General features: G+C 42.9%; 1 protein-coding gene across 1 annotated transcript in view; it reads left to right on the top strand.

The window, feature by feature from the left end:
* GRID2 (glutamate receptor, ionotropic, delta 2) overlaps positions 1 to 16,335 on the top strand; it is a 228,769-nt gene extending 212,434 nt beyond the window's left edge. Inside the window, exons 12-13 of the mRNA XM_009696005.1 lie at positions 11,508 to 11,748; positions 15,830 to 16,335. Coding sequence (XP_009694307.1) covers positions 11,508 to 11,748; positions 15,830 to 16,252 — 664 coding nt within the window. The 3' untranslated portion in view covers positions 16,253 to 16,335. The remainder of the gene's footprint in view (positions 1 to 11,507; positions 11,749 to 15,829) is intronic.
* Positions 16,336 to 22,094: the final 5,759 nt, after the last annotated feature.

Genomic DNA, 22,094 nt, shown 5'->3' with positions numbered 1-22,094 from the left:
ACTCCCAAACTTCCTTCTCTGAGATTTTGGATGGTAGAAATTGCATAACTGCAAGTGGGATTAATCATTTTATAAAAGAAGTGACAGTAGATACAATAACGGAGGGTAAGCGTGCCCATTATCCGGTCTGGCTGACTATGAGAGATTTTTGCTTCAAGGCATCTCCTGTAATTGCAGATTTGGTTGGTCAAGCTGTAAAATACTTCTAGGATACAAATGATGTGTTCTGTCATTGCTATACAAGCTTATGTTTCGTACGTCTCCTCTTCCCCTGAGCTGAATGGAATATAATCTTCAGGTCAGTTACCAATAGATTGGTGAGAGGGGAAAAAAAAAACCCGTATCTCTAAAGAAAAACAGAAAACTTCCAAACACTGAGAAACAATTAGATGTTCTGAGACTGAAAAACTAAATACTGAAATTGTGTTCCTTACTTTTAAGAACAGAATGTAAGAAAAGTATTTGGTTTAACCGTGTGGACTTTGATAATCAAGATACGCAGTGAAAGAAGGCAGAATTCCTCATGAAAATCACCGAGTTTTGTCACAATGTCAAATGCTTTAAAATCATTCTGGAGTTTAAAAAAAAAAAAATAAATCGGATTGTACTATTGCTCTGTCAGGAAACTGATTTTTATTTTTTTTAACCATTCAATTTAAAAATGAAGCTTGAGATTACTCCTCGAAACTTTTCCTGTTTACATTGTTTCTAACTTCTGTAAGTTTGCTATTGAATGTGATCCTTGGACACTCCAATATGAAATATTAGAAATACAAGGCATGAAAGGGGTGCGTTCTTGCAGGTGACAAGAACTCTACTTACTCTTCTTCTCTTATTTACTGTTCTTACTCTATGGAAGAGTCTCAGTTGTGACCTGGAAGACTTGGGTACACTAGTGGTTTTGCTGCAGGTGTATTTTGCCTAACAAACTTGTTTTGCGCAGGACAGGCATCCCTGAAGTTCATGTGAATAATATGGGCCTAGACTTGAGCGGGGAAAAGGTACGAGGTGAAATGCAAAACTTCAGATCCTCCAGCCAATTCCTTCCGCTCCGCTTCCTCCGGCAGCGAAAGTAATGGTAGGTCTGGATTGCGCTGCCTTGTTCCAAAGCACTGAAACCCGGAGCCCAAAATTAAACCGTTACGCACGTGAACGGGTTCAGCCCTTGCTTATTGCCATGCAGAAGGGACCAGAGGACCTGATCAGGCAAAGTTTGGGAGACAAGAGTTCAGCCAAGCTAGCTGGCTGCGGCTCTTGAAAAACCGCAGCGTTACCAGGGAGATGCCTTTATTAACAGAATAAACACTCAGTCCTCCTGCAGATTGTTATCCTGATTGAATCTTATCAAGGCACTTGTCCGGAATATGGAAATCTCACGTAGTGTGATCCTGCAAGTAAACACCGTGCTGCTTAACGCCCTGATTCCTATCATGCAAAGTAGACTGCAGCCCCTCAGGACACACACTGCTGTGGAAGGTGGGCAATAAACCATCAATTATTAACTTTTGTAACCCCCAGTAGCTAGTGGGGTTTCTGTGCCAGGCTTCTTCACCTCTCTATATTGCTGGTAGTCCTGCAAGGGCACTGAAAGATGCTCTGTCTTCGAAATCTGTCAGTAAGCAATCCTGTCGGCAAAAAACCTACGTATACAGGGTCAGCAGTCTGGCACGCTGACATGTTACTGAAGGTAATCGCTAAGTCTGATGAGCAACAGCGACGAGACCAATTCCTAGCTTATCTCCCCTACGTAACAGCAACACGGTTACGAAAGGCAGCAGCGACGCATGGCATCGGTTCGGGCTGCGCACAGCTCGAGCATAGCGCGGAAGTCGGGTAGCTTCTTTGCTTGCAAAGTTGTATTGCTTCATCTTTCATCGTTTCCTTCTACACCCAGGGGAGGTTAAAAGATCTGAATGGTCATGAAGGTAGAGAAATTTATGATCTCGCATGTCTTTGAGGAAAGCTTGCCTGATGGACCGTGGAAGGGCAAGTAGGCAGAGCTAGCCCCCGAGGTGTCCGAGACGATATTTCCATCTCGGGCAGATCTATTTGTAACTTGGGCCAGGCTTGTGTCAAAAGCATGGGTTAACACACGTTTAGCCTAAACAGCAGGAGTAGCATTTCTCAAACTGCAAGATTTAGTCTAAGAAATCTTAATTTTTTTTTTTTTCAAGGATGGTCGAATTCACTCATCAGTGCCTCCTGTAAATTTGGCAGGGACACTCGTAATTTCCTGGGCAGAGCTGTGGCAATTCCAGATTGTCACTGTACTGCTGGGTGTATTTGAAGAGTATTCATTAGTATGATTTGAGAAAGGCTTTAAAGAAAGAACATATTTTGGCTGTGTCTCTAGAACTAGTTCTTGTATGGAACGCTTTTGCTTGGGAGAACAAATCAAAGTAATGAATTAAATTTGAAGCAGTAATATATCATATGGGATACCTTAAACATTTTCGCTTTCAACGTCCAAAGGGTCGTTTGGAGAGGGCTCTCCGCAGTATAACATTCATTTATAAGGTTGGTTAGTGCAGTGTTGGTGTTCAGAAGTACTGGTCTCAAACCCCAATATGTTTAAAGCCTTGGATGGGAATGGATCTGGGAAGCTTTCACTACTGTAACCAAGTACCTAGGAGATAAAAGCCTTTGAGATAATTTTAAATGTCAAATTTCAGACACAAAGCATATTGCTGTGATTTGATCTTCAGACTCTGTATTTATCTGTCTAGCTTCTCCTATTCTATCAACAACTCTATTCACCTTGGAGATAGCTTTAAACTATTGATTTGGGTTTTTTTATAACCCAAATGATGATATTTAAATCAAACTGTGTAAATCACTCATTTAAACACTATCTAAGAGAAAATTTTGAAGGTTTTGGGTTTCATTTTTAAGGGCTTAAAAAAAAAAAAGCACTGGAGAAACAGTTTAAAAAAAGTGAGAGAATCATCAGCTATGTATTTTGTTACCTTTGCTTAGGTAAATAGCAAATAAACATCAGATATCTGAGTGCCACCTAGATCTCTTACTTAAAAATGAGCTGTTCTAGAGTGTCAGTTAACAGGACTTCATGCGACTGATGTGTCTTCTGTTTCTCAAAATGTGGATGGTAGGTAGTTTGTATAAGAATGAGGCTTTGCACTGCCTGAAGCATGACTCCAAGCAAAGATGATCATTTCCAGGTTCTTACACTAAAATGAAAGACCTTTCCCTGTACCCAATAACCCAAATATCACAATGTGCTTAAGGATGATGCTGACATTTTCAAACACCACCCGAGGTGTTCCCTTTCTGACTGCAGGTATGCTCTGGGGCTCTGCGGCACTTACCGTCTTTTCCTTTTCAGCTCTCCAGTGTCGTCTTTTGGGCTTGCTTTCATTCTGCCTGTTACCAATTCATTGGAGTCCAACTTTGATATTAGCAAAGACCATATTGTCATAGCTGTAATGAGTGCTTGACTTTTAAAGGTAGCATAAACATCTACAATATATAAAAATTAAAGTTCGCTAGTCACCACAACTCTTAAGATTAATCATGTCAGTAATTTCATTTCTCGTGTAATTGCTTCTTAGCTGAAGGTGAGGCTTGCATATTCATTCAGTGCTAGGTCAGGTTCAGTGAATTCCTTGTTTATGTATCTTTCTCGTAGGACACCAGCAGATGGTCTAATCAGATTAGTTAAAGTTATTCCTTATGATCTAATTTTTTAAAAAAATATATTATTTTCCTTAAAAGACGAACATTTTAATATTTCATTTTGGTGTTTTCTTACAGAAAACTTTTGGAGTTTAATTTATCACTTTGTGCTCAAAAACAATTCTGAGAATGAGCTAGCTTACCTAGTAATTGACACAAAAAAGTGTCTGTTTGCATCTCACTCTTGAAAAAAACAGTAACAAAGTCAAACTAAAGTGCTTTTCAATTATTTGCTTTCTCCTGCTAAGCAGGAGAGCAGTTCTTTACGTAGCTTGTTAACCACAGGTCTTCTCGGGCAAGGGGCAGTTGACAAGTGACACTGGAGGAAACGTTTGGTCTGGCGAGATTTTGGGGAGAAGACGTCTAAGAAGTACGTGGTGACGGAAAGGGCACTTTCCAAGCTTTCCATTTTTTGGCTAATCCAGGTGCCCTGCCACTTTCATCACAGCCTAACCAGAAGGGTTGGCTTCCCAAGTGTGCTCTGGGTTGGTCTCTGCTGTCTGTATGTTAATGATGAAACTCCCGCTGACTTTGGACATTGAGGTTTCCTGATTTTCTGTGAAATCATCAATTACTTCAGTTCTGAAAAGAGCTACTGATTTGTTTATGTGCAGCTTGGGACCTGCAGCTCAAGTTGTGTGTATGTAATCATACTGTCTCCTCGTATAGTCAAAATGTCATTTATGATTGCCTCCAGCGTTGCACAAGCGTTATTGTAGGGGACAGGTTGAAGAAAGTGTAATTTTAGGAAGGAGCGCAATCTCCATTCCACGGCAATCGTATGCGACATCACAGCTGATCGTTGGGTCGCAGAGACGATGGTGGAAGCGTGACAGTTAGCAAGATGGCCTTTCCCAGGGCAGAGCTGTCCTGGTTGCAGGGACCGCATCAAAGTTGGCTTCGTTCTTCTGCAGACTCGATGAGCTGTCCCTGCCTTGATGTGCGTGGACTCCCTTTTGGTTTATGGTAATGAACGCAAGAGGAAAATGAGGCCGCAGGCATTCATGTGGCCATGAAGGACTGAATTTTTATAAAGCTTAGTAACTGTCATTTTTGAAGTAATTTTCTAAAAGAGGACTGGAATACAGGTAGTGCACAGGAACCAATATACCTTGAAAGTATGTTTGTTTGTTTTAATAAGGTTGGCAGCGTACCGTGACTCACCATAATGAATTAATTTGGTGTTTACCATAACAGCACTGAGCTTAATGAACTCATGATATTTATGCAGCTGACTGTAGATGTTCTCTTGTCATTTGGGATTTATAAATAGGTACTAATACTTTTATCGCCGCTTTCTCCTGAGCAGGAAAGATCTGCGTGGTGAAACGCCGGTTAAGCTCATCTCAGCTTTTTCTATATTAAAAGTAAGCAGAAGATCTTTAATAACTTGATTTTTGTCTTTATCTAGGTTTCTGAATTGTTAGTATTCAGCAAAACTTTGCAGCTTGAACAAAACTATTATAGAGCCATCGTTTTAAAATTCCACCACAGTCGTGCAATAAATACACTTAATATTTCACTTCTTATTACTGCAGATGCTGTTTCATTTCAGTTTAGCCTTCTGTATTTGAGAGAGCGCATCCATGTAAGTTTAACAGATTTAAGTTAAAGGAAGTTCACTTATTTGAACAAAGTGATACTAATTTATGGGATCCAAGTTACGAGTGCTGCGTCTTCTGAAGCTAACGGTTTATTGCTGAGCAAAACAGAAGGTCAGCTGCTTTCTTTTAATATTGTTTGATATGCAAATCCTTAATGCTGAACAGCAGGTCTGGTTTACTACTGCCTCTCCTATCATCCCTATGAAGGCGAGTTTATCCTTGTTTCTGCGCACGGACTTCCCAGTGACAGCGGCGCGATGCCGAGCACTGCTGAAGGGCGGATCGGAAGGCGACCACCTGCCCCCCCTCATGGGGCACAAGTTACTTGGGTTTCAATCTGCTGGGAGTCCCTGCCAGAAAACAGGCTTCGCAGCTGGACCCAAGGGCACTCTTTGGCTAGGTTAAGTGGTGGGAACGGGTGGAGAGGGAGCGCGGCTTCGTCTCATCTGGCAGCCCAAGCTGCATTTGGCTGGCATGAAAAATTTCCTCTCGTGGAGACCGTGATTGGCAGCTCATTTAAATGCTGGCTTAAAAAAAAAAAAAAAAGAACCAAACAAACACAAAACCTAAAAAAGCCACAGAAAACAGTCTCTCCAAAACCAGATTTTTTGTTTACAGATATCAAGACCTGTAGTTGAAGGAGAGCCTGGAATAGCAATGATGTTTCTGCCTCCGGGTGCTTTGCTCACCTTGCAAGCTCTCCTAGCATCGCCGCAGTCTGCTCGGGAGCAGGCACTGGCACTGCTCCCCTCCTTCTTTCACCTCGGGACAGCTACTTCTGCCCTGCACCTTCCCAAGCCTCCTTCACCTCTGGGCTGTATTTTTCAATGAGCTGATGCCCCTTTTAATTCTAGGCTTAGGTCTAGGGGTGGCTCACTGGGTAGCGCAGCTGGTGCCAGGCAAGCAGCCATTTGTGGACGAACACCTTCCCACCAGCTCTCTAAACACTCCTGAGTTTTATTTCTGTGTGTTTGAGCAAGACAAAACCGCACAGGAGTATTCCCCTCCTGTAGGTGAATACAGATAGATCCTTCGCTCTCCTCAGCAGCTTCATAACGGTCCTTGGCTGCAGTATGATGCAAAGGCGATTTGTTGGTCAGCTGGGGAATGGCAATATTTGTTGGCCCTGAGAAACAGCATCAAAGCCAAGGCTTTCAGCATCGACGTGCATCTCCCGCAAAGCCCCAGGGATAATGTCAAAATAGGGAAAACTCATCAGATCTCAGTTCTGCTGAGGGATGGGGGGGAAGGTGAAAAGGACCCCCAAAAGCCTCCTACTTGCATGTCTCCATCTTCATTCCCTGTTTCCCACCTGATGGCTGGGACTGCCTCTTTCCGAGGCAGGAGACAGCACTGAAGCCCTGAGCCAGCCTGGCAGGTGGCACCTGCAAAAGCTGCTTTGCCACGGAGGGGGGGCCTGCTTTGCCAAAACCTCGAGCCCGCTCAGGGAGATGCAATAGGAGTTGGCATCACTCCAGTTATTGCCGTGAATAAGAAAGATTAAGGCAGTTGCTTCACTAAAACAAAAACAAACCCTTCTTGTGGGTTCCTACCTGTCTACTTTAATAACTGAAGGATGGTCACAAATCGGCTTAGTTTCATGTCTTGTTTTACAAGAGGGGAACAGAATTCTACGGAGACTCAGCACCAGATTTTTGTTAGAAAAGCTCCAGTGTGGAGCATTTGCCAGCAGAGTTCGACTCTGCAGAGGTTACCTGAGCCCTTTGAACTGCCTGGCCCACCTGCGGGCACCGAGCACTCGGACGGGACCCGTGCAAACTACCCGGAGCTTCCCCAGGAGCCAGCACGAGGGCTGGGATCTTGGCTCTGTCCCCCAAGGCACACCCCATTAAGGTACACCAACAGCTTTTTTAAATTTATCTATTTACTTTTTCTCCCCCTTTTGACAGCAGGCACTCGTTGCACAGCTCTGTGCATCTCCTCTCTGCAGCAGCCTGGTCCTGGAGACCAGAGCCAGAGTAGCACCTCATGGTCTCCTCCTCCTTGTCAGTACCGATGGTGAAGTTATCCCTCTGGATAACACCGACCTGGGGTAGGAAGCCGATATTCAGTAACCTTTTGCAGCTCAGACCATGCGTTGGTGTTTCTGATCTCATTGTAAATGGCCTGTCGGGTCTCTTGCTCGCTACAGATAACTTGGAAAGAATAAAACAAAATTGGGAAAACAGTGTTGTCACAGATGTCTCAATTCTGTAGCATTTTTGACACCTTGCTATCATAATAAGTTGTGTTTTTTTATCTGTGGGTATTTTGCAGGAATAATTGCATTTCACTGCCAGCAGCAAAGTAGGCAGTTACCGAGCTGAATCCAGCCCTATTCCCATGGATTCAGTAGGATTTGTTCACATCGCTATCAGATTTGGAAACCACAGGCAGTTTAGTTTTCCGTGCTTATATCCACTAGACATCACTTGGCACTGTGAATTCAGGGCCAAATTAGTTTAAGTGCATGCAGACATTTTCTTTTGTGCAGCTTAACAACTTTACATCATTGCCTTGAAAAATGTTACCGTAACAGTTCGCCTGATAGAGAAGAATATATTAAGACCCGCGCTTTATCCGTAAGCAAGTTTTAAAGGTCATGTTTTTCAGGCAAATCAGATTATTTCAATATATAAGCTTTTTTTGTAAGCTTTTTAAGACTATGGTATTTCAAAACAGCAGGAACTCACGCATCCTAGTTGTTACTTTCCACCGCTCTTATTACTGGCTTACACGTTGCAATCCTACTCCATGCCGATACCGCAGGCTCAAAGGAGCCGAGGCTGTCGAGGAAAAGTTCAGTTGTAAAAAAAAAAAAAATAATCTGGGACTTGTGAGAAGAGGCACTTGCTGGAATTATAGCATTTAAGGCATCATTATCATTCAGAGCATCTAGCTAATGCATTATTACTTTAGTCGTTTATTAAATTTGAAAAATCACATATCAAACTGATTGTAATGTCCGCCACCCAACAGGTATCTGATTGGGGTGTATGGGATTGAGGAACTGCAGCAGATCTGGTATTTTTATGGCAGCAGTGCCATCGTGTGGGAAGCTCCCACGCACGCCAGGAGAGTGATGCCTCTGTGATGGGTGTGCTGGTGAGAAACCTCCCTTCCTCCTGGGGGTTTTCAGGGAATTTCAATAAAAATAGCATTTTCGTTTCTGGAAATGTGCTACAAAACCAGGAAATTTCATAGCTAGGACCAGGTTGGTAGTGTTAAATCTTCTTAATACGTTCACTGTTACTTCGGTTCCACAAAGGGGTGAATTCAGAAACAAAGTGTTTGCCAAGTCTGACAGGGAGCTCCCTTTTCCTCTGTATGCAGCTAATATAGCTAGATATTCATGCTCTTACAATTTCTCTTTATATGTATTTTATCTCTCAACATCTGTTTTCAGCTGCTGTTTTACAAGGCTTCATTATAAGCTTTCCATTTCTCAAGCTTTTCCATGTAATGATACAATTACTATCCCTGGTTTCTGCTTCTGTTTTGTTTTTTTTTTTACGTTTTCCTTTAAATAATTGAACTTATATGTTACATCCATAAAGAAAATTGCCAATAATTACCAGGAGTACAATTAGGAATAAATCTCCCTTAAGGAACAAGCCAAAGTTCAGTGTCTTTATGCAAATGCCTATTGTTAAAAAGTTGTCTTGTGTAATCAGGAATTATACTGACAAGTGAAGAATCATTTAATTAATGAGAATAGAGCAATCATTTGGATGGTTCGTTCTATTACCGACTGAATAAAAAAGAGAAAATAGCCCTGCTCAGGGATTAGAGCTGCTGCTGGAAGAAATAAGCCCCACAATGTTGTTCTGTTACTGCCTTGTGTAGATATAAAAACACATATGCCAAATGTTAGTATTGGGCATCGAAAATTAATCTTCTATTACATCACAAGAACTTATACAAAAGGTTTCTGTTTATGCTGACTATCTGCTGCTCCTGCTAACCTGGCAGACTGGACTATTTGGGCAAAAATACTCACGTAAGTCCTAATGCAGGACGTTAGGGTAGCGAGAACCAGAATTATGGTGACTTATGTCTGTAAGGACTGTGTGCCGTGATAGAGAGTAGCATATGGACTGTGTTTGCAGTTGCAGAAGAGTAATTACGGCGGGAAAGGACCTCCGGAGGTCTCCAGCCCAGCCCTCTGCTCAAGGCAGGTCCAGTTCGGTCAGGTTGCTCTGGGCCTTGCCCACTTGGCCTTTGAATATCGCCAAGGATGGAGATGTCACAAATTCTCTGTTCCAGTGTTTGACCTCTCCCATTTTCCTTTTATCTAGTCGAAATTGCTCGTGATCCAGTTTCTCCCAGTTGCATCTCTTCCTGTCACTGGGTCTGGCTTCAGCTTCTCTACACGCTCTCAATAGGCAGCTGTAGGCAGCAATGACAGCAATCCTGCGTACGGTCCCCATGCCTCCAAAGCTCCTCCGAACATGGATCTCTCGTACCAGCTATTCTGTCTCTTGCAGTGGAGAGTCCTCCCGTCCTTGACTTATCCCTGCCCCCTCGGGAAGCTTTGGGATGGGGTTTCCCTAAGTTGGCATTGGGTTTGGGACAATTCAAAATACAGCCCAGGCAACTCCGACGTCGTTCGCCATTCTCCAGGGCTGGACCTTCAGCGATGTACTGTCAGTAGGCATTGCACAGAATTTGTCCCACTTCTTATGCACACAAAGCTATGCGAACAAGGTGACTCTGGCATCTCCAAAGCCATATGTTATCACCTGCAGCCTGTTCCTCAAGGGCAGTGTTCCCTTTGGTACGGCACCGAGGTGGACAAGCAGTTCCCCTCTGAACAGGTTGGGACCTCAGTCACGGGACGTACTCCTAGGTAGGAAGCAGAAGCTTACTCCAGAGCTGTGCTGGGATTTAAGCCACTGATGGCTGCGTGAAGTCTCCCATTCCTGGTAGGACCACAACATAAGTACATGGTCATCTGGACATACCATAGAAAATTTAGTGGCTTCATTGACATGACTACCTGTTCAATTGGCATTAGAGATGGAATGATCTCTGTACAGAGCAGTTGCCGTGTGCATTCAAACTCCCTTTCATAATATTGCATCTTTCTGAGGTTGAGGCAGACGACTGCACTGAGCTGTTACGGTAGCCCTGGGCCAGCGGGACAGCTTTTCTTCCCGCTTCGATGCAGCACAGACTCTGGTAGCAACATCCCAGAGCTCTGCTGGTTTGTGTGCGCTTGGATTTTTTGCATGCTGTGTCAAATGATTGCACAGGTAATTGTTTGCCTTCCAACACTGAAATGAAAAACAAGTTTATTACATGAAGGAAAACATTCCCCCTGTTTTATTCTTATTAAGTGTAATCATTGAATTTTTTTATTTTGGGTAACCAGATGCACCCAGCTGCTACTCTAGTCACTTCTGGAGGTTTTTAAAAAAACACTCTCCCCAGGAATAAATGAACTAAATATGAAAATCTTCTTCCAAACAAAATTCTCGTTTCTCAAACTGTTCATCCCACAGGAAGTCTAGCTAAATACGTTGGCCTTGCAAGCTGCCCGGTAAATCTTTGGCGGTGGGCTGGGTACAGAGGTGCAAAGATGAGTGAATTTGGCAGCCAAGAACCTTCCTATGGAAATCACTTACTAGCAGGTCGCACGCTCCCGTTGAGCAAGATTAGTTTAGGTCGTCACTGACTGCAACTAAGATGGTTCCGCTCTCGCTCCAAAGCAGCAAGTAGGTAGCCTGATAAAGATCAGTTTACAATAAGGTAACGTGTATCCTGTGGTACATCTGAACTGTATTTTCCTTTTTTTTTTTTTTTTTAATTAAAATGTCTCTTCTTCAGTGATTAAAACGCAAAATATATGTTGTCAAATATCCAATGGACCACAAAAGTCGATTGACATAGCCTGTAGTGAAAGCTAGTTAAGAAAATATGGTCTATTAAGTAAAACATTTTCATTAAGGGTCTTAAAAGAAGGAGAGAGAGACTTGTGTGTGCTTTCCTGTATCTAGAGTGGAGCACAGATATCCATGTGCTCAGTCTTACAGGCAACCCAATATTCAAGCTTTCTTTTCTGGCTAAATCAGTCCATCTGGATTCATCAGCTGCTTGGCTTTCCAAGACACGTGGGAAGGTTTCAGGTAGCCAAATCACATCCTCGCGCTCTCAGGTGCCACCCTCACCGCCCCGCTGTAACCCCTGACTCTGTGCTTTCTCCTCAAGGATTTTGGAGCTGCAGCAGAACGGCGACATGGACATACTGAAGCATAAGTGGTGGCCGAAGAACGGTCAATGTGATCTTTACTCATCTGTGGATACCAAACAGAAAGGAGGTGCCCTGGACATAAAAAGTTTTGCAGGTGTTTTCTGCATCCTCGCTGCTGGGATTGTCCTATCCTGTTTCATTGCAATGTTGGAAACGTGGTGGAATAAAAGGAAAGGCTCCCGGGTCCCATCAAAAGAGGTATTAGACCCTCCGTTTCTCCTGGGGAATTTTCATGCACCCTAAAGATTGCTGCCTTGACTTTATAGCGTTAGAGAGGGCGGGGAATCAAATTCAGAGATAATTCCTTAGCTTCCTGATTTTTTAAGGCAAATGTTATTCCTCAAAATCTCTTTAGCTATTCTTTCTAGAAAAGCTTGAATGAAAAGAAAAAAGATGTATCCGGATGATGTGTTCGGAGTAAAACACAACTGTTACTTGTAGAATAGCACATCATTAATACATCAGTATTTAGTTCATTATTCCCATTGGTGAGAGCTAATTCTCACCACTAAGTTCAAAGGTTTCTTGGCTGCTTCTTGAAAAATATATCCCCTAAGCTCAGTGGCTGAGTCTTTCAAAACAGCCCTTTAATTAGCAGTTAGCTTCTTAAATAAGCTTGTCCCCATTTTCAGAAATGTTAACCGCTTGAGACTTCCATGAACTTCAGTTCTCGTTATCTCCTCTGAAGTCCAGGGAAGCAAGAGTACGTTATTCTTGGCCATAATTATTTCTGAAATCTACTACAGACCTATTTCAGAAAATCTTGGACGGAGACCACGGGGAGGTTTGTTATTTTACACCAGAGATGAGTTTGCTTCTACACCCGCGTGTGTGATGCTTTCCTTCCCGTGGCAATCTACCTGTCCCTTTACCAGCCATCTGAGCCTTATGCAGTCTCACAACAAATTTCTTACCTTCATAATTAAGTCTTTAGCTCTACAAAATACTAGAAAAACGTTAGGAAAAAAAGAAGTTATTAAAATGTACTTGGCAGCGGTGCCCAAAGCTGAACCTAAATATGAGCTTTAATGTAGCACTATCAATTATAACTTTGCTATCTGTGTAGCTTAGACACATCTGTGTAGCTCGTGGGGTATTGCTATTAATTTGTGTGCAGTGGTCTCACCTTCTCTGCAGTTTCTCCATTGTGTTTATTCCTGCTAATCTAATGCTGTGTAATCAGGAAGGATTAATTACACTACCTAATTAGACAGCATTGGCACTGATGTTAGAATACGTTTCATCTTTTCTTGCCTGTTTTAATTCCCAAGCTTTTTTTTTTTTTTGTTCAAGATCTGGACCGGACCATTATTAAAAGGAAAAAAAAAGAACCTCTAGTCTTTAAATTGGGTTTCCCGGGAGTGGAAACCATACAGTTTCAACTGGTAAATTATTTTTAAAACCTAAAATTTACTTGATTGATGTTTACCCAAACTTTCGGAACTTCATACTTCATATTTATCTGGTGCAAAACATAAAAATAAATAACAAAGGAAAAGAAAAATCCAACACGGATATTTTATATAACTATAAAATTTCCTATTTTAATTTTCAAATGCAGAGAAATTCAAGTGTATACTTTCCACAAATGGTATAATTTGGCCTCCTTGATCTTTGTTACGTGGTCACTAGCTTAGCACTTAAAATTGCATCTCAACGCTAAATTGAAAAGCTTGGCTCAAAACTGAGTTTAACGTGGACGTATGTGCTGAATGTTCCCACTATCCTGGATGTGGGGGTCATTCAGCAAAGAAATACATCGTAACTAACTTTCTTAAAATTCATTTTAGCTTCCATGAAATCCATTGGCTCTTCCAGGCCACTAGTCCAGAATCGGGGGTCAGATTGGGCCAGTTTGTGGTCAGCAAGCCAACCCTTTTTCCTGGTGGCTGCCATCTTGTGCTCCAGAATGCAAGCATTTATACTGAAAAAAATTGTCTTATGGTTGCGAAGATAACATTTCGGTCGCGTGCCAGAAGTAATCCATTCAATGATGTCTGCCTGAGTCTGCAGACAGCCTTAAACGGTAGCTCTGAGAGAAGTATGAACCGCCCCAGTAATCTCAATGGGATGTTGACTCTGAAGCCTGATGATAATTTAAATGTGAAAACTGCTGAATATTTCACTACTGATCACACAAGAGAGAAGAGGAAAGATCATATTATGGAGATATGCACAATCTTACTGTGAGTGGGTCTCATTTTGGTGTATCGATTGGGTGGAGATCGGGTTGTGGGCTAAGCATGGGAGAATATCACCGCTTATATATTTTCACTGGTCTGACCCTAGCCCCAAATGCATCTCTGTAAGAGAAGAAAGAGGAATATTTTGAGTAACTTGTAGAGGCTCAGAAGTGACGAAATTCCAATCTTTTCCCCATTGGCATTTTAAATTACAAAGTGTTTGTATGTTTTTTTTAAAATTAAAAACAAACAAACAAAAAGCAAACAAAAGAAAACCAAACCAAAATCCATCCAAAAAAAAAAAAAAAAGGAAAAATATTTAGGACTGTCCCTCAGAGACATAGTCATGACCTGCACGTGCTAACAGAGCCTCTGTATATTTCTTTAGCTTCCAATGTGGCCCCAGTTCTTCTGCATCCATATGCAGCGCCAAAGTTTTTAGAAGAGAGCGTTTGGTGAATGCGTTTGGTTTTGATGTCACCTATGTGGTTGTTATGTGCATCCATGTCTATGTCCACGTGTGAATAAACTATAGACAGAAAGCTGAGTCCGAGAAACGAGCACTGCATTTTTTCCTTCCTGTGGTGAGCTCAACCCAAAACCTCTGTGGTCAGCGATCCTCCGGTCCCTGGCAGATCCCTGATGCCCCGTTCCCTGCCCCTTTGCCCCCGGTTTGTCTCCCTTTCCCTGCCCTCGGAGGGTAAAATCCCAGAGGGGAGCTGGCCTCTCAGTCTCCTTCCAGTCGGGCTCCGTGATCAGCACGGTACCAGTGCCAATATTCAGTGAGTCGTCTTGCTAAAAGTAGATGAACTCCTGCAGTTTGTTCTAGGTGTGGACTTTTTCAGAGTGCTTGACTTCATTCCTAGACAAAGGAGGGATCTCAAGCCCCCTCGGTATACTAGGAGTTTTGCCATTGATTCAGGGAGCTCTGGATCAAGCCAGTCATTGAATTGCAGTAATCAAGGCTGGAAGTCGTCAGTGCACATCTATCGGCTGCCTAATTATCCTCTGTGAGGTCCTAGAGTCTGAGCTATTTCTAGTGGCCTGGAAGAGCCAGTAGATTTCACAGAGATTAAGGTAAATTTTAAGATTAGTTGAAATCGATTTTTGTTCTCAATGAGCTGAGGGAATACCCCTGTATGCGCACACTTAATGCCGCTTTGAATGAAGCTTTGCAGTAGAAATACGTATGCACAATACAGGTGATTTATGTGTCACCCAGGACTTCCTCCTCTTTTTTAATTTCCGTCCATTTAAATCCTCAATTATGACAGACAAACCTTTTTAATTGAGTTCTCTGGGAGGAGAGATTTAAGAAGGAAAAGGGACAGAGGTAAGAGGACGAATGATATATTATAATAAATAACCCAGGCTGCCTTGTCTTCATCTCACCCACAAGAGCATAATTCCATCAGAATGGATGGAATTGCTTCTTTGTAGGTAAGGGGAGAATTAATCCCTCTGTTGGCATCGCAGTTTAAAATTGCCTGGTGTATTCCTTTCTGTGTGATGTCAATGAGTCACCAGTGCTTGGGGGATTGTCTGGAAGTTCAGCTTTTCTACACCACAATTTATATTATAAAGGCAAAAAGCAACCCGAGGTGTTTTTACCCCTTCCCTAAGCCCTGAGAGGATGACAAAGATGGCAACTTGATCCCTCAGAGCCTCCCATGTTGACATCCAAACCTGGCCCTCATTGCGGAGTTGAAGAACTGGCATCGTCCCAGGCGTTTGAGCTTACGCTTTGCTTTCACGGCACAAATTTTACTGTTATTCAGCCGTTGCTAGTCCAACCCACCTAGCTCCGAGCCTGGCTTTTCCTGATGAAAACCTACCGGTAGCACTTGGAGTTTTGTTGTTCGGATTCGGGGTTTGAAGGTGGCTGTGGTGGAAGGGTCTGCCTCGGTTTGGCTTAGCCCACCCAGGTTCAGGCGGTGAGGGGGTTTGCCGGTGACGTTGAGAGATGCCGTCAGCCAACAGCCAGCTGTAGTTAACTGTGCGTTGTGCTTCCCGAGCGGTTCTGATCGCACCGTGAAGCTTCAAGCCAGCACAAATGGCGATGGTGAGCGGTGCCTCTTGTTTTTCTCCTTCCCCAGGACGACAAGGAGATCGACCTGGAACACCTCCACAGGCGCGTGAACAGCCTCTGCACAGACGACGACAGTCCCCATAAACAGTTCTCCACCTCATCGATTGACTTGACCCCGCTGGACATTGACACTTTACCCACACGTCAGGCACTGGAGCAAATCAGTGACTTCAGAAACACTCACATCACCACAACCACCTTCATACCAGAACAGATCCAGACTCTGAGCCGCACGCTGTCTGCTAAAGCCGCTTCGGGTTTCTCCTTCGGCAGCGTGCCCGAGCACCGAACTGGCCCTTTCAGGCACAGGGCACCCAACGGTGGCTTTTTCAGAAGCCCCATCAAAACAATGTCATCGATCCCTTACCAACCAACTCCTACTCTGGGGCTGAATATCGGTAGCGACCCAGACCGAGGCACCTCCATCTGAGCATCAGGCCAAGTTTCTTCACTGTTTCTTTTCTAGGACTCCCTTTGCAAGGAGCAGCTGTAATATTGTGGGACTAACATGGATGTCACCTTTTTTCTTTTCCTTATTTTTTTGGTTTTGAGGTGTGTTTTTTTTAATTTGTTTCAGGGTTATTTTCTGTTTGGTTTGGTTCTGGGTTCCCCCCCCCCCCCCTTTTTTTTTTTTTATTTTATTTAAGAACCAGGATTATTAGTAACAACTCTTCCTCCTCCTCTTCTCTGCTTTCTCAGTCTGGTCTCCTCTGTCTCCCCTTACTCTCTTTACTACTTGAATCACTTATTCTTTGGTTTATCACCACCTTAGGTTTTGGTTACTTCAGGCTTTTCATATACTTTAAATATAGGAAACGTGCAGCGATTCATGCATAGAAAAACCCTGAGGATTACTTTATAGAAGGGCATTCGCTCCTCCTCCCCCACCGCCTTTTTTTACTATAATTGCAATAACTTAAGTCCTTTTCATGTATTCTGCTGCATCCTGTCAGCGCTCCACTGCTGTGTGTCCTTTTAACTGTGGACCAAAGGCAAACCCTGGAGTTCAAAAAACGGAAAAATTAAAAAAAAAAGGCAAAAAAGAAAAAAAAAAAAAAAGGAAAACAAAACAAACGAAATTAAAAGACCATTCAGGCCCTGTAATACAAGAATGCAATTTTGTAGGATTACAAAAAGCCATTACTATGCCAGTAAAGACTACAGTTAAATCTACTTTTGCACTGCAACAGTGCATATGACCTTTATGTGATTGTACAGTGTTAAAAGTTTTTCTTATGTACAGTAAACTGTATCATATGGCAGAAGCCTCTGTTGTGTTAAATAAATTAGTATCTCATACAAATATATATATACATATATACACACAGGTATGTGTATATATATATATACATGTATATATAGCTATAAAATGGCAGCCGTTGCTATTGCAATTCATTTAATAAAGCTTTAGTAAAAATGTGTTGTATACAGGAGAGATGTACAGTGCAGGGGGTCTTTTCGTTTAGAAAAGACAGGTTGCTTTAATGTTATTCTGACTTGCATCGTTTGCCAACAGAGCATATTTTATACTTTTTTTATTAGAACATCCAGGGCAATTTAACGTTTGTACCTAGATGTAACTCCTTTGGTTAGGTTTTGCATTGGCTATTGAGCATTCTATAAGGCTAACCTTGATAATTTTACGTTTAATTAATTAGACAAATGGAACTCTCTCTTAGGTATACCATGTTCATGAACAACTAATATAGCTCTAGAGAAGCTTAAACCTAGATCAAAGGTTAATAAACTATTTTCCAAATCGGTGCAGTTGATCAATACAATAATGGTGTTAGTGGAGACAAAAAAAGCCCTCGAGAAATACGGATGTGGCCTTAATTATAATCACGTATTGTTCTAAGGAAAAAAAAAAATATGAACAGGCGCTCATTTTAACCCTTTATATGTTAAGTTAGATTTAGAGGAGCTACGTATTTTTTACATTAGTGCCAACTGTATAGAACAAGAGAAAGAACAGCAGTGAGAGCAAAACCAGTGCCCACTTTGGCACCAGCTTTTTGAAGTAACGCTGTTACCTGTTAGAAACGTAGGAAGAGCTTTCAATTTGTAATCCTTAAAACTAAAAATGCGGTTAAGTAGAAAGCAAGCAGTTTATCCTGTGAGTTTTTTGGTTTGGTTTTGTTTATAATGCAACCATACACTTATTTTAACCTAACTCATTCTTTGGCTAGGATTAATAGGAATCAGCCTATGTGATTTGCTTTAGGATAAATTAAAAGGTATATTCTTCAGATCTATTCTATTTTGATGCTAATTCTGTTCTGGGGGAGCATCTTGTACTGTCACTGTTTTTTGTACTAAATCTTCAAATATTGTCTACTGTGTAAGGCAGAACAAATTCTTATCGTGCAAAAGGCCATTTTGTTTCCAGGGTAGCAAGTGTCTAAAAGCATGCACAACTTGCTTCCCCCTTGTAACATTCATGAACTCATCCACACTTCTGAGTAAAATAATAAAAAAAAAAAAAAAAAGAAAATTTGTTTCCAACAAGCTACGTAGGGACATACCAGATGTTGCAGTGATTTTAGCTATTAAAAAAAAAAAACCTGTTAACCATGTACGATATTTAAAATAGGCCTATTTTGATGTGTTGCCTATTATACAGATACACAAAACACTTTTTGGAGGCCTCAGTTACAAGTGGCAGAGCTTTCTGTGTATAATTTGTCTAAATAATTTGTCTAATAAAATTGTTTTCTAAACTTGCGTTTCCTTTAATTGCCGAGTGCTGTGGGATTTTTGGTCTGTGGCAAGGTGTCCACTCGTGAATGTTTTTGCTGCACCACTCCTGAAGGCGATTTAGCCCACGGAGATGGGATGAGCTCGCCAGGCTGCCACGAGTCAGCTCAGTGTAGAGCATCCATGGAAATCACCAAGATTTACCACGTTTATCAACGTCAGGCTTAGATTTCAGAAAACATATACAGACAGCATTTTGGAGAATTATTTTAGAGTTCATTGGCACTGACGTGTACGGGACGTGATTTGTAGAAATACTGCATCCCACCTCCATCCTTTTTAGCATAATCTAGGAATTTTCTTGGAACATGGTCATTGTTTTTATGGAATCACATTCTGCCATCTTTATTTGCACAGAAGTTCGTTTGCTCTGATACTGGACATACATTGCCTTTAGACGTGACGAAAGCTTTAGCGTGAGAGAATTTAGCCTGTATTTCATTATGGCCTTCTCAATCCTTAAATCTCATTAACATGTTAAACTTAATGGCCTCATCATTAGTAAGCTGTGCAGAATGTATGGCAGTAACATCAGCCATGATGATTTAACTTGCAGCATCCAAAGTTTGTCTGCTGGTTTTTTACATTCAGTGCATTAAATTCAGTGTATTTCATTCACTTAATAATGTTTTTGACCTCTTACAATTTTCTGTTAAGCTTAGCAGGCATTCAGGGATTTCATTTTATAGTTCCAAAAATACACTGGAAGGAGTCCTCAGTTCATTGCTGTGTTAAAAAACAGTATGAATACAGATAACATAAAAATCTAAAGGAAGTTGAAAGTGACTTGAGGTTAAAATTTAAAGGTGCCTATGCATTAATGGCAATAGGCTCGTACGTCAGTGGGCACTAAACGCCTAGCAACAGGATGCTAGAAGCTTTTGTCGTCAGGCTACTTTTGTCATTTCATAAAAATCAGCCAAGAGGCAAGCTCTACTTATTTTCTCTGAGGCCGAGCTGTGGCAAACTGAGGCACTGACCCTACAAGCCCTTACGCACATTACAGCGTCTACTAGGGGTTCCCTTGGCCACCAAGATGCTCGCGTGACCAGGGTCCCGGTGTTAGGCGTTTCCTGGTCTGTAAAGGAGTCGCGACCTCTTGGAAAGGGGTGTCCTGTGGGCATCGCAGGTCATTCCCCTTACCTTTAACATAGGCATTGTCCCCGTCACACTCACGGGCACACCTCTCTAGAGCCAGGTAGTTTTACAGATACTACATAGGTACTCTCTCTAACAGGCTACATTAAGGCGAGCCCTATGTGACGCTTCTCCTCCCTTTCTTTAAACAAAAATGCAGCGAAGTTACAGTGTTGAAGGCTGTCAAGTGTGGCTGCTGCAGCAGCTCCCCTGGAAGTCCAAGCCAGGTGTCTGCAAAGCTGAGTTGTTTGCGTGGTGACTCCAGGCATGCAACCATTTCGACATGCCAGCTACAAACAAAAAGCGAGCAGTGGAAGAAAATGTATTTATCCGATTTCAAAGGATATGTTGATAGCAGTCATTGGCTCGGCCACAGCATGACCAGAGCCAAAGTCTCCTGGGTTTCCCTCCCGTCTTCCCAAAACAAAGTGCTAGTATCGTTTCCCTAAATAGATCAGAGTTTTTGGAGGTATCTTTTTGTCTTTTTTTCCCACTCACATGGGATGGTAGAAAGCGATGAGAACGTAAAGCTGCTTTCTGTGAACACTCACTGTAGCTGGGTCAATATGCCATACTGGAGGTTAATACCCCAGGTAAGTTTAATTTCTCAAATCTGCACAAAGGTGATGACATGAAAAGTAAACCAGTTTCCCATGTGCACGCTCGTGGGTGTAGCTAACGAAAAGGCAGAGTCTCCAAAATAACAAAGGCATCATACCAGCACAGCCCTGCTTTATCCGTTTCTCTCTCAGTGCAATATCCGTGTCTCCTCTTCACTCTGCAGAGATGTTTTGAAATAAATGTCAAAATCAAGTATCTGCTCCCAAGCGTGAGTCACAGACAAAGTTTTTGATAAACACTGGGACATGAACGCACGCATCCACATGTCACATCAAGACCAGTGGGCAGCTGCGAACGCATCATCACGACCTCTCAGCTTGTCACGTCTCGCCCAAGGCAGCGTTCGTGAGGTCAGAAACAGAAGCCTCCAAAGGAAGGTCAGCGCAGGCAAAATGATTCACAGCCTAATGAATTCCTAACCAAGAAACTGTACCAATACCCCAAAATTACAGAAGCCGTGAATTTCATGGGAAAAAAAAATGACCTTTCAAGAGGTATAGTTATAAAAATAAATTTATTATCTGTCAAGACTTACAAAATCTGACCCCCCCATCCCATTCATCACAGTGGCATGATGCTTTGCGTGCACTGCAGAATTTATTTCTGTAACATTTGTCAGAAGGAAGGAAAATATTACAGCTGGAAAACTGAACTGTCACGTCATTAACTACTGTGCTCCAGGTCACACAGGAAATTTGAAGCAGAAGCAAGAATTCAGCATCTCAGAACCAGTTCACTGCTGTAAGGGGAGAAATCAATCTTTCCTCCCCGAAAGCTCAGAGCAGGCCTTGTAGCTGAGGATACCGGGGCGAGAGGGAGGTGAGCGGGCAGCCGCGGAGGGGGCTGCAGCACCCGGGTGGGTTGGCAGTGGGAAGGGGCGATGGTTGGCCTGTTCACAGCCCAGAGACACCCTTTCACCGCTGCTCCTGCTGCTCCAGCAGCCATTTCAGACCAGTTTTGGCCCCTTAAAACCAGCATACGTACAGTGACGTACGTACCTCAGGTCACACACTTCTCCCCGGCTCCCCCCCAGGAGTGGGGTGTGAGCCCACCAGCAGCTGGGGAGTGCCCCGTACCGGGGCAGGAGGCCCTCGTACGCCGGGTTAGCCTCCCAAAACAGCGAGCTTTCCCCAGGGGTGCTGGTCGTGCTGCCCAAAGCAGGGCGTACGTGAACAGGCGCAGTGACCGTATGAGCCCCGGTGCAAATGCCTGGCATCAGTAACTGCCACACCGGTGGAAAAAGAAAGCCACCTGCAGCCCAGGACACCTCGTCACCGTGACATGACAGCTCAGCGCTCCCGTAGCTAATTAGCCCCACCAGCACTAGTGAGGCCACCCTTACTGCCAATGCAGGATACTTTTGCCCCCCTTCTAAATCAAAAAAAAAAAACAAACACAATTGCTTGTATCCCATTCTTTGTTCCAAGCAGGTAATGCCCAACACAACATGGGATAAGGGACTGCTGCAGAGTGCCAAAACAAAAATTAAGTACAAAACCAGCTTTATTTGCAAAGCCAGCTATCGTCCATTACAAGACTGACCCCACCCACACCCAAATCAAAATAAGGAGTTTAAGGCAAACCCGTTAATTCATAAAAGGTGGGTGGGGTGCACACATCTGTCTGCATGAGACAGTCGCTGAGCTCCTCACGTCACCGCGCAGATGCAGATGCATCCCGGACTGCTACCCCAGGCGCAGCCCTAACACCTTGGCCTGACGCGGGATGGAAACCGGCAGCTGAGGTACAGCCCCCCC

The sequence above is a fragment of the Cariama cristata genome, unplaced genomic scaffold (assembly GCF_000690535.1).
Source record: "Cariama cristata isolate BGI_N322 unplaced genomic scaffold, ASM69053v1 scaffold10292, whole genome shotgun sequence".
In the NCBI taxonomy this organism is placed as follows: domain Eukaryota; kingdom Metazoa; phylum Chordata; class Aves; order Cariamiformes; family Cariamidae; genus Cariama; species Cariama cristata.
Note: the sequence above shows the minus strand (reverse complement) of the source record. Positions and strands in the feature narration are given on the sequence as shown.